The following is an 18,691-nucleotide window of genomic DNA, read 5'->3' on the forward strand; positions in this document are numbered from 1 at the left end:
CTGGTAAAGGGTGATGGTGCTGGTGTTGGTACTGTTGCTGGTGCTGGTGTTGATGCTGGTGTTGATGCTGGTGCTGGTGTTAGTGTTGGTGTTAGTGTTGGTGTTGGTGCTGGTCTCACCTTCGCAGCGCAGTGCCGTGCTTCCCTCAGTCTGTTTCCTGCAGACGCAGCAGAAGCGTTTCTTCTGACCCGCTGGACCGAAGCAGTGAGCCACCGGCACCTGCAGGTACACAACATTTAGTTCACAGGTAAACAAGAGTAAACAAACAGGAAATACAGCACTGAACAACAGCAGCTAAAACGAGGAGATTCTTTTCTCTTTTTTCTGTAAATCTGTCGAGTCTCTGAAACCAGATGTGACGTTTCTGTTTCTAATTTCATCTGTTTTACATCGAACGTGAAGTAAAATCAAAACCCTGAAGTTTGTCAACAGAACTTACGACCACAGATAACCTGAAGAGTTCAGAAATTCTGCAGAACCTGTTTGGGACTCACCTGCACCTGAGATGGAGCCATGCAGGTACACACGGTGCGCAGAGTCTTCAGGCATTTCTCGTGACACATGAAGTTGCACCCTGATGAGGACAACAGGAGACTCAGACCATTGAGCAAGGCACTATTAACTGTTAGTGGACTCACTGTGCACCATTTTAACAGATGTTTCTGTTTCCTACGGTGGCCCTAAGGTGTAAATGAACAACATTTGAAAAAAGCTCAGACACCAATTTAAGATTAAAGCAACAGAGAACTGGTTCTGAACGTTTCAACTGGTCTCTGGTTGAAGTGGGTCAAAGTTCAGAACAGACCTAACGGTTGAAGATCAGACAAACTTGCAATCTCCTGGCCTGAGCAGAACCTTCAGCTGCTTCCCCTCGGGTTCTGTTCTACAAGAATCACAAACAAACTCAATTTGAATTTCAGTTTGAATAAATTTGTTTATTTAAAAAAAGAGAAATGTCCTTAAAGGGAATTAAAAATAGAAGGATTCCAACAACAAACCGTGGTGCCGTTTGTTCTGCAGAACCTTCAGTAAACGCTGCTTCCTGTTCTATTCTAACAAAGAGCGGGTCGGGTCCAAACACACCCGACTTACTGACACCATAATTAAAACATTTCTACTCTGAGACTAAAACCCTTACAATGTTCAATATGAGAAATTAAGATTAGGAAAAACTTTTGCTTATGGTCGTCAGAGTTAAGCAAGCAGAGAGGGTTCATCCATCCATCATTTCATCCATCCATCATTTCATCCATCCATTTGTGTGTGTGTGTGTGTGTGTGTTTAATTCTTGATTAAGAACTGGCTCAGAAAACAAGAAGTAAAAAGAAACTACACGCTACAGACGCAGGAGGTGGAACATCTGGAGAGCTGGTGCAGGAAGATCAACCTTCACATCAATGTGAAGAAGACAAAGGAGATGGTCATGGACTTCAGACGGAACAAGCACACCTACCCCACCCCTGAACCTAGGAGGATCTGCGGTGGAAGTGGTCTCCAGCTACAAGTATTTGGGTGTACACCTGAATGACAACCTCAGCTCGGACAACAACAACACCAGCCTGATCAAGAAAGCTCATCAGAGACTCTACTTCCTCAGGCGGCTGAGACGAGCTGGACTGTGAAGCTCAGTCCTCACCTCCTTCTACAGGTGTGCAGTGGAGAGCATCCTGTGCTCCATCATCAACGTGTGGCATGGAGGCTGCACAGCTGCAGAAAGAAAAGCTTTGCAGAGAGTGGTGAAGGCTGCACAGAAGACGTTGGAGTCAGCCTCCCCACCATCACAGACATCCCTGAGTCAGAGAGATTTATTTGTCATATACACCTCATGTGGTACATGTGGTGGAATGAGATTATGTACACAGGGTCCCAGTTACATCCCACAATAAAATGCAAAAGAAAAACAGTAATAACATCTAAGATATGAACTAAGAAAAGCATCAACTAAAAATATGCTATGCACTAAAAGCATAAAAACAATACATCTACACATCTAGATGCAGGAAGAGGGCCACCTGCATCATGAAGGACACCGCTCACCCAGCACACACACGTTTTGCCCCGCTTCCCTCAGGCAGGAGGTTGAGGAGCATTAAGTGTAGAACCACTAGGCTGAGGAACAGCTTCTACCCTGACTCATAAATCTCTAATCAGGATAATCACTGTGAAGAATCACATCATGTTGCTGCTGATCTGTTTCATGTTGCTGCTGATCTGTTTCATGTTGCTTCATTCGTGCTCATCTGCTCACACAGACTCATGTTCGTGCTGCTGTTCGACGTAATGTTTTTATGCTACTAGTGCTTAGCGTATTTTAAATTAATGTTTTTCTTAGTTCATATCTTAGATCTTATTACGGTTTTTCTTTTATATTTTGTTGGATATAACTGGGAACCTGTGTACACAATTTTGTTCCACCTCATGTACCACATGTGGTGCAAATGACAAATAAAGAAACTCTCTCTCTCTGATAAAAACATTCCCCCTGCAGATGTTTCAGTTCTGTAACAGAACCTTGGTCCTGCAGAACGTTCAGATTCAGCTGATCCTGACGTGCCTCCAGCAGCTCCTCCAGGGTTTTAGGAAACTGCTCAGTGTTATGTCACCTATAGAGGAAGACTCTCACACACTGGTTACACTGGGTCAGGGGTTCTGTGAGTGTGGCATCATATGGTTTGTGTCTCGGTGTCGTTCTGTATGGTTCTGTGTGGGTCTTACTGTGGTTCTTGCTGTGGCTCTGCATGGTTTTATGTGGTTCCATATGGTTCTGTTTGGCTCGCAGTAGTTATATGAGTTTGGTTACATGTGGTTCTTATGGCGTAGGTCTCAGTATGGTTAGTCTCAGAAAAAACTGGTTACTGTACTATTGCAATGGTTTGTCATCTGGGTGTCCAAAAACTAATTTTAAAAAGTCTTCAGTTGATCCAAAATGCTGCTGCCGGAGTCTTTTCAAAATTCTAAATAGTCTAATCTACAAAGCCCTCAACAACCTAGATCCATCTCATATTAGAGATCTTATCGTTCCATGTTTTCCTAACAGAGCACTTGGCTGTGTAGGTCTCAGTTTGGTTCTGGTTCGGTCTCTCTGGTAGATGAGTCCCAGAGGCTCAATGGGATCAACCTGTAGAAATGAAGGTTGGATGAAAAACATGGTTCTGTTTGGGTCCTACCTTCACACAGGAACCCGATCAGGCCCCAGACGAAGTCGCTGCAGCCGTGGCAGAACGTGGGTTTGGTCAGAGTGACCCTCTTGAAGCAGTGACCCGGTCCGGAGCTCTGGTATTTGGACCGGGTACCCGGAGACTGCTGGGCCCTCTTCTTCACCGACATCGGACTCGCTGCTTGGCCGTTCGGGGGATCAGGATCCTCCGAACCGGGCTGACCTGACTCGGCCATGTCCTTCCACAAAAGTCACCAACAACACGGAACCACACGGGGTCCAATCCGGCAGAAAAGCCTGGATTTGTAGTGAATATTCCACCCGAACCGGGAGGAGCTCCACCGGGACGAGCACAGCGGAGCAGCCCGGCGAAGAGGCGCCGTGCGCGGCGTGATTCCTGAAGTTTCCCCGTCCTTCGAAAGCTAATGCTCCAGCGTCGAAAAGCACAAGGCACAACAGTCGGTTCCGACAGTGTAACGCAAACTGGGTCGGTTTAGTGTTAAATATGACGCTGTAGTTGTTCCCTGATAAACGCTCATTTCACCGGTAGGAGCCAGCGGTGCTGCCCGGCGGAGAGGGCGCCGAGGTCGGTGTGCTTCCTGGAGGATCCCGCCGAACCGACCGAATCATCAAACTCCTGGAAAAATAACTCGGAACCATTGGAGCCCAGAACCCAGAGCCTTTTCGGTAGCGTTCACCAGCCCAGAAGAGCCGAGTCCCTCCGCCCAGAGACAGCGGTGCCACCCAGCGGCGCCGCGCGGAGCGGAGCCCCGGAGCCCGGGCTCAGGAGGCTGGATGAATAAAAGATGACTTATCGATCCGACACACCCGCATACCGAGGCGGATGGAGGACCGGTCGGCGGCGAACCAGCGGGGCCAAGACCGGAGCAGCACGAGAAAGCGGCGAGCAGAGGCCGAGGAAGCGCAGGAGGAGCCGGTGTTGTGTCAAAAAGTGACCGTCTGCCAAAACTGATCGGAGCGCTCCCGTGGCGCGCTCCTTCGCGAGGGCGCGCCCGAACTCACCCGATCAGTTTTCGACACAACACCGGTCGTGTGACCAGACATTCCGCAACAAGTTCGAACCAGTGCTAAATTGTTTTAACCTACTTAGATTTTAAAAATTCAGTGAGAAATCTTTGTTTTCCACAGTTATGAATATGACTAAGGAGTGTCACAGCAAATTAGACCTACTACTCAATATGATCAGTGGACAGTACATTTACTCGAGTACTGTACTTAAGTATATTTTCTGAATATGGAGTATTTGTGTTTTGGGGAACTTTTGACTTTCCAGTGTTGTAATGTAACAAAGTAGAAATACTTTGTTACTGTACTTAAGAAGAATTTTGACATTTTTACTTTACTTCGTTATTTACATTTTTAGCGACTTTCACTTTTACTTCAATACATTTCCCTTAACCATCTTAGTTACTAGTTACTACAATTTAAAATTAGAAGAAATCTGATTGGGCGATGCCTGTGACTTCATGCGGCCACTTCTCGCTCCCTCACTGACACTCAGTCACAAACCCAGCCTCTCCCCCACGCTTGTGTGAAAACTGCAGCTCCCGCTGTGAACAAGCGAGATGCAGATATTAATTGTTACAACAGAGCTTTGATGACTCACAGTGGAGACACGTTCCTGATTCTGGTCCAGAGGACCTGACTTAACTTTTTTAGATCCTATATTATTCTGATGCATGCTCAATAATCCGGGTAGAAAAATCTAAAAAAGTTAAATCTGGTCCTCTGGACATTCAAAAAAATAAAACAAAGCAAAACAAAAAAATGTAGAAAGGTTTCGTCTCTCATCCAAGAGACTTCCTCAGTCTGAGGTGCTGTTTTCAGTTCAGTCTCTTAAATAGCACCTTCTCAGAGTGGATCAACCAGTTTGCTGCTGACAACCAAAACCAGCTGATCACATGCTCAAGAAGGACCATCAGCCTAACAATGGGTCATTAGCACACTGATGGCTGTTTACTATTCACAGAGGGATGAGTGATACTAGCAATCACAGCATTGTAAGAGGGGGACAGTTGAACCCGGAGGCCTCCACCCCTGTTTAATGATGAACAGTTTCTTTTCACAAAGATGGCCTCCTTTACTCCTCTCTTCAACCATCGTTCCTCTCTATCCAGAATGTGAACATCTTCATCCCTGAAAGAGTGACCGCTGGCCTGGAGATGAGTGTAGACCGCAGAGTCCTGGCCTGATGATGTTGATCTTCTGTGCTGGGCCATCCTTTTGGCCAGTGGCTGTTTTGTTTCCCCGATGTAAGACTGATCACAGCCCTCCTGACACTGAACAGCATACACAACATTGCTCTGTTTGTGCCGGGGGACTGGATCTTTGGGATGAACCAGTCTTTGCCGTAATGTATTTTGGGGTTTAAAAGCCACTGGGACGTTATGTTTAGAAAATAAACGTCTCAGTTTCTCTGATACTCCCTCAACATATGGAATGACCACTGGTCTGGGTCTGGGTTCCTCCTTTTCACCTGTTGGCTGACTGGAGTCCTGTTTGGGTTTCTTCTCTGCTTTTAGGAAGGCCCAGTTAGGATATCCACATTGCTCTAGAGCCTGTCTTGTGTGGGATTTCTCCTTCTGCCTGGCTCTCGAGTTAGTGGGGACGCAGTCTGCTCTGTGGTACAGAGTCCTGATGACTCCTAACTTGTGCTCCAAAGGGTGATGGGAGTCAAACTGCAAATACTGGTCTGTGTGTGTGGGTTTGCGGTACACCTCAGTTTGCAAATGTCCTCTATCAGAGACTGAGACCTCACAGTCCAAGAAAGCCAACCTGCCATTTTTTACATCTTCTTGTGTGAACTTGATGTATTTATCCACAGAGTTGATGTGATCAGTAAAATGTTGGACTTCCTGAGATTTAATTTTAACCCAGGTGTCGTCAACATACCTGAACCAATGACTTGGTGGTGTCCCTGAAAAGGACGTCAAGGCTCTCTTTTCTACCTCCTCCATGTACAGGTTGGCAACAATAGGAGAAACTGGAGACCCCATAGCACACCCATGTTTCTGCCTATAATATTGCTCCCCATATGTTAAGTAGGTTGACTGCAGGCACAGTTTCAAGAGTTGACACAGTTGTTCTGTGGAAAGCGTGTTCCTGCTGCTCAGAGTGGTGTCTGATTTTAATCTTAAACTGACCACCTCTACTGCATCATCAACAGGAATGCACGTAAAGAGTGATGTGACATCAAAAGAGACCATTGTTTCATCAGTCTCCATGATGACCTCCCTCACCTTATCCACAAAGTCCATGGTGTTCAGTGTTCAGTGTCTGTGGAAACTTCACACTGGACCTCAAGCAATGCGGATTATGTGCCTCTCCTCTCTTCCTCCAGACTATGGGCCCTTGATTTCCAAAGGAAATGCAAATTTTACTTTCATCAGAAAACATAACTTTGGACATGTCTATGTGTCCTGAGGTCCAAGTTCAACGCAGCTACCAGAAAGTTTTAGAGCACTTCATGCTTCCTGCTGCAGACCAACATTATGGAGATGCAGATTTTATTTTCCAACAGGACTTGGCACCTGCACACAGTGCCAAAACTACCAGTACTTGGTTGAAGGACCGTGGTATACCTGTTCAACTCGCCTGACCTTAACCCCATAGAAAATCTATGGGGTATTGTGAAGAGGAAGATGCGATGCGCCAGACCCAAGGCCACTATCAGAGCAACCTGGGCTCTCAGTGCCACAGACTGATCGACTCCATGCCACGCCGCATTGCTGCAGTCATCCAGGCAAAACGAGCCCAAATTAAGTACCGAGTGCTGTACATGCTCATACTTTTCATTCGGACAACATTTCTAAAAATCCTTTGTTTTAATCAGTCTTAATATTCAAATTTTCTGAGATGCTGAATTTGGGGTTTTCATTAGTTGTCGGTTATAATCATCAACATTAAACATAAATAGGGATGCACGATGTTATCGGCACGTATCAGTATCGGCCGATATTAGCGTTAAAGTTCAATATCGTACATCGGACGTTCCATTAAGAGAACTCGCTGATATAAAAGGTGCTGTTTTTGCCTGATTTTTGTGATGACGTCACGTGCGCCTACCCGATCTCACGGCGGAGAGGAAAATTCAAAAAGTCGGAGGTGTGGAAGTTTTATTTTTTGTTGGTGAAGATGTCGGATTCCGAAGATTTATGGACTGAGCCTCGCTACATCATCCCCAGTCGGAGATATTTTTCTGACGTAACCGTAACGTTACCCGAGTTACAAGCCGTCATTTCCGACGTCAGTGAGAAGCTAATAGCCGATAGCACGACTTGTTGGGTGAGTTTTACCACAGACATTTGGACGTTGTGTTAGCTCCGTTAGCATGATTAGTCTTACGACACAAAAACTTTGAACTTTTCATTCAACCTTTATTTAGAATTTGATTCAAAACGTCTGGTTGTCAGCTCAGACCTTCGCATGGCGGCAGTCTCCTTCACATTTTAACATTTAAATGCAGCTTTTGCAAACAATAATTGTGCAGTAAGTCTATAAGTTGAGCAACTTGGAGGATTTGCTTAAAATAATATTTGATTCGTTGTGTGCAGAAACACAATATTGGAAATGTTTCCATTTTGCCCGCGTACATAATTTAAACTACAAAAAAAACAGAAAACTGCAACGCAGGTTTAAATAACTGCACTATTAGTGTTGTTAAAATACAAGTACAGGCTGTAAATAACCCTTTCTTGTCCCCTTTCTGTCTAATTTGCAGCTAAAACAAAACCAATCATATCCACTTTTACACTGACAGTGTTTTTGTTTACCTCTATCAAGGTCTTCACAAAAGTCTTCAGGAGCATCTTTATGGTCTTTGTCTTCAAGAGAGGAAACGGACATGTTAACACCAAAGTATTATTTTACACACATACGGAGCGCATACACGTTTAAATGTGAATACATTTGTTTGGAGTTTGTATCTTGTGTGAGTCGAAAAGCTCTACAGATTCTCAGGATGCTCAGGTTGAAAGGGAAGTTGCTGCGCATTTGGATCTCAATGGAAACGATTCCAATGACGGAGCATCTGTTGACAGTGGAGGAAACTCATTTCAACTGCCTGTATCTACGATCTCATTCTTTCGGTCGCTACCCAGAGCTCATGACCATAGGTGAGGGTAGGAACGTACACCGACCGGTAAACAGAGAGCTTTGCCTTACAGCTCAGCACTCTCTTCACCACAACGGACCGGTACAGAGTCTGCAATACTGCAGATGATGCACCAATCCGTCTGTCAATCACACGCCCCATTCTTCCCTCACTCGTGAACAAAACCCCAAGATACTTGAACTCCTCCACTTGAGGCAGAACCTCACCCTCGACCTAGAGAGAGCAATCCACCCTTTTCCGGTTGAAGACCATGGCCTCAGATTTGGAGGTGCTGATTCTCATCCCAGCCGCTTCTTGTTGGCGTCATCGTGCCATGATCTTCAGCTCTCACTGGAGCGGTTCGCAGCCGAAGATCATGGCACGATGACGCCAACAGGACCACATCATCTGCAAAGAGCAGAGATGGAATCCTGAGGCCACCGAACCGGAAACCCTCCGCCAGTTGGCCGCACCAAGAAATTCTGTCCATAAAAATTACGAACAGAATCGGTGACAACGGGCAGCCCTGGAGGAGTCCAACTCCCACCCTGAAGGAGTCTGACTTACTGCCGGCAATGCGAACCAAACTCTCGCACCGCTTGTATATGGACAGAACAGCCCGTAACAACGGGTCTCCAATCCCATACTCACGGAGCACCCCCCACAGTGTACCCCGAGGAACACGGTCGAATGCCTTTTCCAAGTCCACAAAACACATGAAGACTGGATGGGCAAACTCCCATGACCCCTCAAGGACCCTAGTGAGGATAAAGAGCTGATCCAGTGTTCCACGGCCAGTACGGAACCCACATTGTTTCATTGATCTGACGTTCGACCAACGATCGGACTTGCTTCCCCAGTACCCCTGAATAAACCTTACCAGGGAGGCTAAGGAGAGTGATGTCCCTATAACTGGAGCACACCTTCCGGTCCCCCTGGTTGAAGAGGGGAACCACCACCCCAGTATGCCAATCCAATGGCACTGCCCTCGATGTTCAGGCGACGTTGCAAAGGCGTGTCAGCCAAGACAGCCCCACAACATCCAGAGCCTTAAGGAAATCAGGGTGAATCTCATCCACTCCCGGAGCCCTGCCGCCTCTGAGCTTTTTAACTACCTCAGCGACCTCAGCCACGGTTATGGACGGATCAACCCCAAAGTCCTCTGACTCAGTTTCCTCCATGGGAGACGTGCTAGTGGGATTGAGAAGTATTCCTTCCACCTCCCGACGACATCACTGGTCGAGGTCAACAGCCCCCCACCTTCACTGAACTCAGTGTTAGTAAAGTGCTGCTTTCCCCTCCTCAGCCGCCTGATGGTTTGCCAGAATCTCCTCGGAGCCGACCGAGAGTCTTTATCCAAGGTCTCACCGAACTCCTCCCACATCCAAGCTTTTGCCTCAGCAACAGCCAAGGCTGCACACCGCTTGGCCCTCCGGTACTCCCCAGCTGCCTCCAGAGTCCCACTGGCCAACAAGGCCCAATAGGACTCCTTCTTCAACTTGACAGCCTCCCTAACCCGGGGTGTCCACCACCGAGTTCGTGGATGACCACCAAACACTTTTAATTAACTGTCAAAGTTACGCAATGACTAAAAATGAACAGTTCCAGTGAAAACTCAATGAGAGCTGAGCGCTGGACGACCACTAAAAACAGTGGAAGAAGCTGAGTTGTTAAAGCTAAAAAAAGCAGAACAACAGCTAAAATTAGCAAAGCAATAGCTAAAAGTTAAAATCAGCAAAATAGTAGCTAAAAGCTAAGCTTACCAAAGTGAATAAAAACCCCAACAGATAAGTTTTAATGACACCAAACAGCTTCATTACTTTCGTTTGTGATTAATGTGTTTTAATGTTTTAGATGTGGCCAACAAACATTACTCCTGCTGCTTCTTCACCTTCCAGATGGTCCAGATGGATTGGTGGGTTCTGTTTGACACCAACAGATGATTGTTTTAAAATAAACAGAATAAAAACTTTAAAGTTTCCTGTCACTTTAAAGCATTATAAGCATAATATCTCCAACACTGTTGTATTAATCTGAAACATCCATCCATCCATTATCTTTACCCGCTACTTCCATTAATCTGAAACACACTAAATAAATAAAATAATAAAACCTTAAATTTAGCATCAATTTTAATTTGAACATTTTCAGAACCAGAACACTTTATTAACCTAAGGGTACAGCAGCTCCAGTAAAAGAAAAATAGTTAACAGAAAGAAACAACACCTTTAATATAAATAATTTAATAAAAAAATAATAATAATTACATGTCCTGGTGAAGTATAAAGTAAAAGATATACAGGATGTACTCAGAAATATTGTAGTATATCCAGATATATTTGTGTGTGTTTGTTGAAAATTGAAAACCAAAGCAGTCAAACTTATTGGGCAAAAATGACGTCATCACGTGGCTTTTGCTTATTTAAAGCGCACTTCCTGTCTGTGCGCAGTAGATGTCAGAGCAACACAGAAAAACTCCATCCTGCCTAAACACACGTGCACTTTGTTCATCTACTAACTGTAAAATAATCGGGTTGCCAGTTCACAAACTTTTAAGCACACTTATTATCATTTATTTGGGTTTTATTGTAATTAAATCCACTGGTCCTCCTGCAGCTTTGAAAAACATCTGTATTAAAAAAAAAAAAAATCAAAACTAGCACCTGGATCAGTGACGGTGAGCCACCCCTGACTTCTTCCACCCAGTGTGTCTCTGCTGTAAGACTGATGGTTTCCTCTCAGAGGTCAGAGGTCACGCACCCAAAGTCTCATTGACTTCCACTGTATCTGAGCTCGGAGCTTCCAAACAGGAAGTGAGGTCTCTTTGTAACGTCATATCTCCTCTAAAACCCTGTAGAACCATCAAACAGGACCTGTGGTACCATCAGAAACTCTGCTGCTCACGGGTCAGGACACTTTTTGATCCGACTCATAGATTTCACACAAAGGCTGTTTGTCTGAGGTTTACTTTTTACTCTTTGTTTCTGTCGTTATTTTAAGAGGGCCGCCAGGGAGTGACAGACACTGGTGTGTGGTTACCACGGTGACCCCCCAGTGAGTCACTGGCAGCAACTTCAGCGTTTCTTTCAATCTTGGTTCTCTTTACTCTCCTGCAGATTATACGTCAAAACGTCGGCCATCTTGTCGTATTAGATCATTATAAAATGTTTTTGTTTTGGCCGCTCCCTTCTTCAGCGGTTGACGTGAACTCTCTTTGAAGATTTGTTGGTTGTTTTACGCCGACCGCAGAGCTATCACAGTAAATTGATTATTGCAAAATAAAAGTCTAAAATTACCATTGGGCTTCAGAAAATAAATAGTTTCAGGAAGTAGCTTTTGTTTTCTAGATATGTGTTCCAAATATTTCAAGTGATGATAAAATAATGTTTATGATGTCACCACCAAGGGGCGCTCCAAACTTTATTACCATGCTGAGCAAAAGTCTTCAACCAAACTGGATTTAATAGGATAAAAATGTGATTTATTTATCCTGATGCATGCTGAATAATCCAGGTAGATACAGTAAATAAAACAAGGTTGAGTCAGGTCCTCTGGACGGACCATCCAGAGGACCTGACTCAACCTTGTTAGGTGATTTATTTATACAGTATTATGTCATTTATGCGTTGACATTTTCTTTTAGATTTATGGGAATCCTGAGTCATTTTTATCAGTAGTATTTTCCATTTTGTTTCCATTTGTTGTTATTTTATGTAAAACGGTTGCAGCTGTTAGAATTTACATTGAGTTTTATTTAATTATTTTTTCAGTTTTTCATTAAAACCTTAATGAAAAAACAACAAGGGCATCAGGAAAACTCGCCCCAGAAATAAAAAGTTGGGACACCTCCCTGGAGCCAGGTCTAGGCTCTCCGACCTGGTGGTCGAGCCGTGGCTCCTGGGGCTCGGCAGGGTAAAGCCAAAAGAAATAAGAGGAAGCAACGGCCACATGGGACCACCATCTGCGGGAAGGTCCGTCATGGTTAGGTGCTGTGCAGGCCAGGCGGCAGGCGAGGGAGGGTCTCTGGCCACGCCAATTCCTGGTGACAAAGACTAGCTTTAGGGATGAGGAGCATCACATAGGCAGATAAGGAGCCGGAGCTTGTGTTTCGGGTTGAGCAGTATAATATAAATAGTTAGGCTCATCTCTACGCACAGCTTGGTCTCTGGAACTCAACGCCTGGAGAAAACTGGACTCTACTACTCGGAAGTTGCCCAGGGAGAGAGGCATCAGGTGGATGTGGGGATACTCACAAGCCCCCGGCTGGACGCCTCGGTGTTGAAGTTTTCCCCAATGAACAAGATGGTTGCGTCTCTGTGACTGGACTGCAGGAGGGAAGGTTCTGACTGTTGATTGTGCTTATGTACCAGGCATCAGTTCAGATTACTCGACCTCAGGGTCTCAGGATGGTGTCCTGGAAGGTGTGCCAGCTGCGGATTCCTTCGTTCTACTGGATGACTTCAATGCCCATGTGGGCAATGACAGAGTCGTCTGGAAAGCGGTGATTGAGAGGAACAGTCTTCCTGATCTGAACTCTAGTTCGCTTATTGGACTACTGTGCTAGGCATGGTTTGTCCATGATGAACACCATATTTGAGCATTAGTACCAGGACACCTTTGCTCAAAGGTCAATCAATTTTGTAATCATGTCATCTGACCTGTGTCACTATTTCTTGGACATTCGGGTGAAAACAGTGGAAGAGCTGTCAACTGATCACCACCTGGTGATGAGTTGGATCCAGTGGTAGGGGAGACTGCCAAGCAGACTTGGTGAGGCCAAGCATTTGGTGAAGGTGCTTTCAACTCACATCTCTGGGATAGTTTTTCACATGTACCAGGGGAGGTCAGGGACATGGAATCCGAATGGGCCATGTTCAGGGCCTCTATTGCAGTTGTGGCTTCCAGAAGATTTAGCCTGAAGGTGTCTGTCAGAGCAGCAACCAAGGGACCTGCTGGTGGACATCAGTGGCGATGGGGGAGATCAAACTGAAGAAGGAGTCAGGTTAGTGGAGAGGCTATGCCTCAGGTGGAGGAGTTCACGAATATTCTTAAGACAGGGTGAGTGATAATTAGCTTTGGTCAGTCGTGGTGAAGAAGGAGCTGAGTGCTGAGGCAAAGCTGTCGATTTACTGGTCTGTCTATACGTACCAACCCCCACCTATGAGGTTTGGATCAGGACTGAAAGAATGAGATCCCAAATACAAGCAGCCGAAATGGGTTTCTTTCATTGAGTGGCCAGATTCAGACTTAGAGATAGGGCGAGGAGCTCCATCATCCAGAGGGAGTTCAGAGTAGAGTCACTGCTCTTCTGCATCAAAAGAAGTCAGTTGAGGTGGTTCAGGCATCTGATTTAAGATACCTCCTGGACGCCTCCCTTTAGAGGTTTTCCAGGCATGTCCCACTGGTAGAAGGCCCTGGGGAAGATCCAGAAGTTGTGTGCGTCTTCTCTGTCCTGAGAACACCTCGGGGTGGGGAGAGAGATGTCTGAGTTTTTCTCCTGGACCTGTTGCCTCCAGACCCAAAAATGGAGTTTTTGTTTCTTGTTTTGGTGGCGTCAAATAAAATGTTATTAGAAATAAAATAATAATAGATAAATACAATATTTGGAATAAAGGAAAAAAATATTTTTATGTATGCATATTTTGATATTACAAATATGAAAAATGTGGCAATTTTTTTCAGTAAAATATAGCTATAAAGTTGGCTTTGATTACGTCTTTAGTTTGGCTTAATGTGAAAATGAGCTTACATCAAACAGCTTTAAATACGACAATGTCCCTCACTCAGACATGGGTCACTGGAACCCCACCCTGACTTTCTGAAGCCATTTTGGGCTTGAAACTCCAAACTGAGGTCATTCAAAAAGCTATCTAAAACAGGTAATGTATTGTTTATTTACACATTTTGTTCACCTTTTGAAATGGCCGGAACATCCCTTTAACATTTAGCGCCTAACACCCCGCCCTCCTTCATGTGGCCACGCCCCCCGGCTCAGTCCTTGGCTCCAGCCCTCTACTCTTCAGTCTCGTTGTTGCCGCTCTCACGGTCCGAGCTCCTCCTGGACCTCTGGTTCTGTTCTAACTTCCTCCTTCATCCAACCGTCCATCCATCCAGCCATCCATCCAGCCACCGTCCCCTCCCGGACCCCGCCCCCCCCCCCTCTCGGTGCGGACATGCTCCCGGGGTTCCGGACATGAGGTTCCGAAATGTCTCCTTCCTGACGGTCTTGTTGTTCGGGCTGAGCGGGCTGGTCTCCCTGTCCTGGTACACCGCCTTCAGCAGCTCTAGAGGTAAGACCCGGTCCGGCCCAGGTCTCAGCTTCTGTGTGTGTGAGGGAGGGGGGTCTCTGCAGGAGGTTCGGCAGGTTCTGCTGGGTTCTGGATGCATTTACAGATTGAGGATGATGATGATGATGATGTTCGGCTGCAGGCTTCAGAGGCTGGAGGTAAAAGGAGCGCTTGGTTTGTGATGCCCCACACTCCTACGGCTGTGTGAGGAGGAGGAGGAGGAGGGGTTGGGGGGCTGATGAAGATGATGCACCACAAGGTTCTGATGAAGATGAGGGACGGGTTCACAAGGAGGATGAGGAGGATGCAGAGGTAGATGAATGTTTCTGTGAAGGTGAGCAGGAGGAGCGCTCGGTTTGGTCTGCAGGACCTGCCTGCTGTGTGTGTGAAGGTGTGTGTTTTATATTTAGCTCCTGACTTGTCCACCTTGGACTGTGTTGCACCAGGATCAGGGCTGATGGAGCAGTGTTCCGTTGCTGTCTCATGGTGGAGGTTCTGTTCCAAAGAACGGGTTTTGGAGATTCAAAAACACAAAGTCTGGTTCTGTTGCAGCTTTAAGTTGAGTTCTGATGGAAAACAGCACCACGAGGCGTTCAGGCTCACACACTCTGTTTCTGCTCCCTGAAGGTCTTACAGCAGGTCAGTCAGGTCCAGGTTCTGGTCTGACCCGGGCCCTGAGGCTTATAGAGTTATCGTTGTGAACGGAGGTTTTCATCAAAGCACATCATCCATCCATCGTTTTTCTTCTTTGCTGGTCTCGGGGAGCTGGTGTCCGTCTCCAGCAGTCACTGTGTGAGAGACGGGGGACACCTGGACAGGTCTCCAGTCCGTCACAGGACATGGAGACAAACAGTCTTCTTCATTTCTTGTTGAAGTTTTTAACGTCTGTCAGTTTGGGAGGACCGACAGAACCTTTCAGGAGAAAGGACCTCTTGGTTCTGTTTGTTCTGTCAGCAGGTGGTGGAGGGGGTTGCAGCTGTTGGAAACAGACGACCACAATGTGGAGGGGGCGGGGATGTTTGGTCAGGGTTTAAACGGGTCACAGAAAGTTGGACATGACAGACCTGCTGTTTTTACATTAGCATTTGTTACACAATCACAGTTTGGGTGGCGGGTGAGGTAGCTCAGTGGTCAGGGCCGCGGTCTCGTAATCCTGAAGCTGGAGGTTCAAACCCATCTAGGTCAGGATGGGTGTCCGGTGTATGCGAGTCCGCTCGCTGCGGTGCCCCCTGAAGACAGGAGCACCTGGGAACAGGACATCCCACTCAAAGCTTAAGCTTCATGACTTTTACAAATTTTAGGAGCAAAATGTTCAAACAAAACTTTTCTTATTTTCATTTTTTCATCCAGTCGTAGGAATTTTGTCTCGTTCCTCGCCGGGTTTCTGTTGGTTTTCTCTCAGAGGTCAGAGGTCACACACCCCAACGCTCATTGACTTCCATTCTTATCAAAACAGGAAGTGAAGGCTCTTTAAGTGGCCCAGTCTCCTCCATAAAACCCCGTAGAACCGTCAGACAGAACCTGTGGTACCATCAGAAGCTTCTGCTGCTCATGGGTCAAAAAGTTCTTTGATCCGACATCTAGTTTTCACACAGACTGTTTGTCTGAGGCTTACTTTTTGCTCTGTGTTTCTCCCTGACGTGTTTCTGGGTGCTGCTCCTCCCCTTTCTGCTGCCTAATTAAAAGCGGGAATCACCATGACGACCAGTGACTCAGCAGGTTCTGGGACTTCTAAGTTACCCAGCGTGATTAGCTTTTCATCCTTCTCGGTTTCCATCATGGCCGCCCCCATAGATCCAGGAGAAGCCCAGACTTCATGTCTCTAATCAAACCTTTGATGTTCAGGAGGATTCAGTCAGATGGTCGACAGGAAACAGGAAGAGAACTGAACCTGGCCTTTCAAAATAAAGCTTAAAGCTAATTAAAAAAAATATTATTATTAATCTATCGGATATATAAAAAAGAAAAAAATTGAAAGGAAATAAAAACTCATTTTTGTTATTTTTATTTTTTTATTTTGTGCCGAGCGGCAGCCAAAAAGTTACAAATTGTCCGATTCGGCAGGACGGGGCTTCAGAGAAAAACTAAAGCTGAACTGCAGGAACCGGATCAGAGGCGGGCAGGTCTGAACGGGTCCGACTCATCCAGACCCAACAGCTTGTGTCACAATTCCACCCCCACACACACACACCATCATAACACAACCTGCTGCAGATCTACACCAACAGCACCATCCCTCCGGTGTTCAGACCGGATCAGAGCTTTCAGACTCCTGCAGCTTTTATTTCCTGAAGGATCGTCTCTTCACCGTTCTCCAATAAATCCAAACTTTAACTAGGCCAGTCGCGATAAACACAAAATCAATTAGTCGCATGATAAATGATAATTATCACCCTCACTTTCATTTATCGGCTTTATCGTTTCTTCGTGTCTCTCTCTCTTTCTCTGCAAAAAGAAGCTGAGAACTTGTTTACAGATTTTTTTATTAAAAGCTTTGTGTAAATAATGCTATGCAAAAGAGCTCAATCCACACTGACCATCCGCCATTTTGAGAACTGAAGAGGGACAACCCATGTCATGTCAAGGGGCCTCCCTCCCATTTTTCTTAGAGACACGCTGCTCGCTCCCTCACTATCCATCCTTCGGTTCAAACAGTCTTATACTGCCATCCTGTGGTACAAGAAAGGTACTACATGCAAAACAAATTAAACATTTCTTCTTAAATTTGACAATAATTACAAATTATTGTCAAATTTTAATCAATATTATTGTTTATTGCAATAATTTCTGAGCCAATTAATCGCCCAGCAACATTTGTTATCGTGACAGACCTAACTTTAACCCAGCGTCTGATTTCTGCCTCAAACAGAACTTAAACTGAACCTGCTGATTTCATCTGTCTGAAGAGATGTTGACGACTCCAACATCTTCTGCTTCCTAGAGTCCTACAGAGTCCTACAAAGTACTTCAGTGTACTACACAGTACGTCAGTGTACTGCAGAGGACTACATAGTCCTACAGAGTACTTCAGTATACAACAGAGTACCTCAGTGTACTGCAGAGTACTACAGAGTACTTCAATGTACTACAGAGTACTTCAGTGTACTTCAGAGTACTACAGAGTACTTAAGTGTACTGTAGATTACTACAGAGTACTTGAGTGTACTACAAACTGATGTGTTTTTGCAGGAGTCTGAAAACAGCTGATTTTTTTTGTTTGTTTTGATGTTAAAATGTCAGAGCAAAAGTTCAGAAAAAAATCACATGACTGTGACTCATCATACTACTGAAGTGATACACACAAACACACACCCACACGCATGCATGTGCACGCATACACACACGCTCATGCTGTGAGCTGCCATCTCTGTGTGAATCAATCTGAGCTCTGCAGCAGAAACTCGCCTTCATCCAGAAAAGACTGAGTGCGACTGCGTGCATGTGTGCGTGTGTGCATGTGTGTGTGTGTGTGTGTGTGAATAGCACTCAGGATGAATTATTTCAGTGAGCGGCGTTGCAGAAAGGAGGTGCATTTGATTTATGCATTCCTCTGAGACGGCAGCAGTGTTGGTATGTTAAGAGCTGGAAGGTCAAAGGTCAGCAACACATAAACCTGCCCTCTGATTGGCTGAGGTCATGGTGGGTGTGGGGTGTTTACTCTGAAAATGTTCACACGCACATGATTCAGATTAAAAAAAGTCTAAATAAAATTCACATGAGTAAAACCCGTTTAGAGTTCAGGGAGAAAACAAAAAGAACCAGAACCTCCCAACGTTCTAGTAGGTTCTGCTCGATAAAACCCCTACCCTCAACTGTACCCAACATGGCCGCCACTGCTAATCATGTGATTATAGCAAGTGAACATCATCGTGAACTACAGAAACAAAAGCAGCGTGAACGCAGAGTGCCGAAATCTGCTGAAAGAGCTGAAATTGAGTTGTTAAAGCTAAAAGAAGCAGAACACTTGATTAAAGCTAAAGTAAGCAAATCATTAGCTAAAAGAAGCAGAACGCTAGCTAAAAGCTAAAAGAATTAGAACATTTGATAAAAGAAGCTGGACACTAACTAAAAGAAGCAAAACATTAGCTAAAAGAAGCAGAACATTAGATAAAAGAAGCAGAACGCTAGCTAAAA

At 45.4% G+C, this 18,691-nt stretch overlaps 2 protein-coding genes across 2 annotated transcripts in view; one reads left to right on the forward strand and one right to left on the reverse strand.

Moving 5' to 3' along the window:
- The window catches only part of LOC119408825 (diacylglycerol kinase theta), a 23,797-nt gene extending 20,304 nt beyond the window's left edge, over nucleotides 1-3,493 (reverse strand). The window contains exons 1-3 of the mRNA XM_037675675.1: nucleotides 3,168-3,493; nucleotides 495-574; nucleotides 120-219 (exon numbers count right to left, since the gene is read on the reverse strand). Of these exons, the coding sequence (XP_037531603.1) occupies nucleotides 120-219; nucleotides 495-574; nucleotides 3,168-3,393 (406 nt within the window). The 5' untranslated portion in view covers nucleotides 3,394-3,493. The remainder of the gene's footprint in view (nucleotides 1-119; nucleotides 220-494; nucleotides 575-3,167) is intronic.
- Nucleotides 3,494-14,277: 10,784 nt separating this feature from the next.
- Nucleotides 14,278-18,691, forward strand: part of mgat4b (alpha-1,3-mannosyl-glycoprotein 4-beta-N-acetylglucosaminyltransferase B) — a 70,123-nt gene continuing 65,709 nt past the window's right edge. Inside the window, exon 1 of the mRNA XM_037675190.1 lies at nucleotides 14,278-14,560. Within this exon, the coding sequence (XP_037531118.1) occupies nucleotides 14,464-14,560 (97 nt within the window). The 5' untranslated portion in view covers nucleotides 14,278-14,463. The remainder of the gene's footprint in view (nucleotides 14,561-18,691) is intronic.

Source organism: Nematolebias whitei, chromosome 4, assembly GCF_014905685.2.
Source record: "Nematolebias whitei isolate Nwh7 chromosome 4, NemWhi1, whole genome shotgun sequence".
Classification (NCBI taxonomy): domain Eukaryota; kingdom Metazoa; phylum Chordata; class Actinopteri; order Cyprinodontiformes; family Rivulidae; genus Nematolebias; species Nematolebias whitei.